General features: G+C 44.1%; 2 protein-coding genes across 2 annotated transcripts in view; both read left to right on the top strand.

Annotated features, from left to right (window-relative positions):
- The window catches only part of LOC105296407 (Fc receptor-like protein 3), a 22,652-nt gene that overhangs the window by 17,082 nt on the left and 2,388 nt on the right, over window positions 1–3,182 (top strand). The window lies entirely within an intron of this gene.
- YIPF6 (Yip1 domain family member 6) lies at window positions 2,049–2,719 on the top strand. The gene is given in 6 exon segments (XM_023534363.1): window positions 2,049–2,100; window positions 2,103–2,126; window positions 2,129–2,201; window positions 2,203–2,279; window positions 2,282–2,438; window positions 2,440–2,719. Coding segments are annotated over 6 exon segments (663 nt in total).

Consider the following 3,182-nt stretch of genomic DNA (forward strand, 5'->3'; position numbering starts at 1 on the left):
GTTTGATGACACGCTTAGAGGACAGCGTATCGGTGTACTCACGGCTCTGATTTATTACGGTGAGGGAGAGAGCAAAGGGAAAAAGCGTGCGGGCAAACGCGGGGCGGGCCAGGCACAGCGCCCAGGGCCCTCTGCCCGTGGAGCCGCAGCGCGCGCTCTGCTCCCCAGCAGCCGAGTCGCCATCATTTCTTAAAAAAACTTTATTTCTGAATCACCTTGCCACCTTTGCCAACAATCAGTGGACCATATAAACGTAGGTCTGTTTCTGGATCATTCTATTCCATTGATCTATATACATCTATCTTTATGCCCTGAACCACCCTTTCTTGATTACTGTTGTTTTATACTAAGTCTTGAGATCAGTTGGTATGAGCTCATCAACTTTGTTGGGCTTTTTCCCCAAAATGGTTTTAACTAATCTAAGTTTTTTGCCTTTCTATATAAATTTTTTAACTGACTTTTTAATTTCTTCGAGAAAGCCTGTGAGAATGGTGGTTAGAATTGCATTGAATCTGTAGATCAGTTTGAAGACAGTTCCCATCTTAGCACTGTCTTCCGATCCGTGAACTTTATATAACTTTCCATTTCTTCGGGTTGCCTTTAATTTTCTGCACATCTTTTATTAAGTTTATTTCTAATCGTTTTATATTGCATGCTAATGTAAGCAGAGTTTTAGTTTTATTTTCTAATTATTACTAGTGTTTGTTATTGGTCAATTTCCTCAATTTTCTGAAAGAGTTTAGGATCGTTTGGTTTTTTGGGGGTTTTTTTTGCTTTAGATATTTGATTGGATACACCAGTGAACCTGTCTGGACCTGGATTTTTCTTTGTGGTAAAGTTTTGTTTGTTTGTTTTATTTTTTTAATTTTTTATTTTTCAATTAAAGTTGATATACGAGATTATATTAGTTTCAGGTGTACAGCGTAGTGGTTAGACTTTGATGTACCTTACCAAGTGAGCACCCTGATAAGTCTCGTACCCACCTGACACCATGACATAGTTATTACCATACTACTGACTATATTCCCCATGTTGTACTTTGTATCCCTACGACCATTTGTAACTGCCAGTTTGTACTTCTGAATCCCTTGCCCTTTTCACCCCGCCGCCAATCCCCCTCCCTGTCTGGCAACCATCAGAGGGTTCCCTGTATCTGTGAGTTTGTTACTGTTTGGTTTATTTTGATTTTTAGATTCCACATGTAAGTGAAACAATATGGCATCTGTCTGTCTCTGTCAGACTCCACTCAGCACAATGCCTACCCTCTAGGTCCATCCATGTTGTTGTATGTGGCGAGATTTCATTCTCTTTTATGGCTGAGTCATGTTCCATTGTATACATGTACCACCTCTTTATCCAGTCATCTATTGATGGACTCCCATAACTCGGCTACTATAAATAATGCTGCTATGAACACATGAAGGCACATGTCCCTTTGAAGTGGTGTTTTGGGTTTCTTCAAATAAGTACCCAAAAGTGGAATTTCTGGCTCCTTCTTTGTCTCTTGTGATAGCCTTTGTTTTAAAGTCTGTTTTGTCTGGTATAAGTAGGTTTTGCTATGCCAGCTCTTTTTTTTAAATTTACATTCTCATGAAATATCTTTTTCCACTCTACTTTCAGTCTGCATATGTATTTCGATCTGCAGTGAGTCTCTTGTAGGCAGAATGTGTATGGGTCTTGTTTTCTTATCCATTCAGCCACCCGAAGTCTTTTGATTGAAGTACCTAATCCATTTACATTGAAAGTAATTGTCGCTAGATATGTAGTTATTGCCATTTTATTATTCATATTTTCAATTTTTCTTTCTCCTTCTTCTTAAAGAAGTCTCTTCAACATTTTTTTGTAATACTGGTTTGGTGGTGATGAACCTCCTTAGCTTTTTCTTGTCTAGGAAGCTCTTTATCTTTCCTTCAATTCTAAATGCTGGCCTTGCTTGGCAGAGTAATCTTGGTTGTAGGTTGTTGCTTTCCATCACTCGACTATTTCATGCCAACCCCTTCTGGCCTGCAAAGTTTCCATTGAGAGGACCCAAGAGAAGGAAGGCCAAGATGGGGGAGGCGGTGGAGTCTCTAGGAGACCTGGGGGCAGCATCGCCCGGGCCCCGTTTGCAGGCCTTTCAGATACATCCATTCACAAGACATCCCCGTGGAAGGAGAAATCAGCATTCCTGCGAGGTCTCGCAGTCAGGAGTTTGACAGCTCTACGGAACACCATCACGTGTGATCTAAAAGCTGTTGGCCAAAAGTTCACACACGTTTTGTACCCAAGAAAAAGTAATACTTTTTGAGAGATTGGGATTTATGGGGCCCTTTGATCCTTTGTGTGACATTCAATGCTGACAGCGAAAAAGACGGAGGGCCCCGGTTGGCAGAAATGTTGGTCATCATTTGGTTTGGGGCAGTTACCATCATCCTCAACTCGAAACTTCCTGGAGGAAACGTCCTTTTTTCAGAGCCTCTGTACGCTGAGTTACTGCATACTTCCCTTCACAGGGGCCGGCAGTGCTGGTGGCCGGCTGGTGCTTTTGGCTGAGCTAGGACCGATAAACCGCATAGCCCGGCTTTTGGTGGTGATCGTGATGTTCGCCTGGTCTCTAGTAGCTTCCGCAGCTGTCCTCGCCGACAGCCAGCCTCCAGCCCGCAAAGCCCTCGCCTCCTGCCCCGCGTTCTTGTTCTATTTCGTCATCAGTTGGACGATTCTCACCTTCACGCATCAGTAAATCAGGAAATGGAAATTAAAAACCAGGGAATGGAAAGCTCACCCACACAACGCAGTTCTCCACGGAGTTCGGCCCCCGGCCCTCTTTTGTCTAATGTTGGAGGTATTTGACATCTGGCCACGTTGGGGGAATTACGAGGGAGCCGGAGCACCGTCGCCACTCGTGAGGAGCTCGTGTTTGCAAGGCTGTCCTTTTCCTCTCGACGTTATTTCTTGAAGCTGCAGGTGCGTAGGACACACAGTACGATGCCTTCTGGAGAGCTGCTGGGGGTCCCTGTGGTCCGTTGGGGCGGCAAGCAGAGACTCAGGAAAACATGGCTACAGCCTCCAAGTTGAACAGAGTTGGTGACTTTTCAGTTTTGAGAACGGGTGGCACTCTCAAACATTGCCTTCTGACCACTGGAATCTGCCTCTCACCAGAACGAATAAGAATGAATAAGACTCTCAGCTGGGAGTCTTAGGAG

The sequence above is a fragment of the Pteropus vampyrus genome, unplaced genomic scaffold (genome assembly GCF_000151845.1).
Source record: "Pteropus vampyrus isolate Shadow unplaced genomic scaffold, Pvam_2.0 Scaffold124, whole genome shotgun sequence".
Lineage (NCBI taxonomy): Eukaryota > Metazoa > Chordata > Mammalia > Chiroptera > Pteropodidae > Pteropus > Pteropus vampyrus.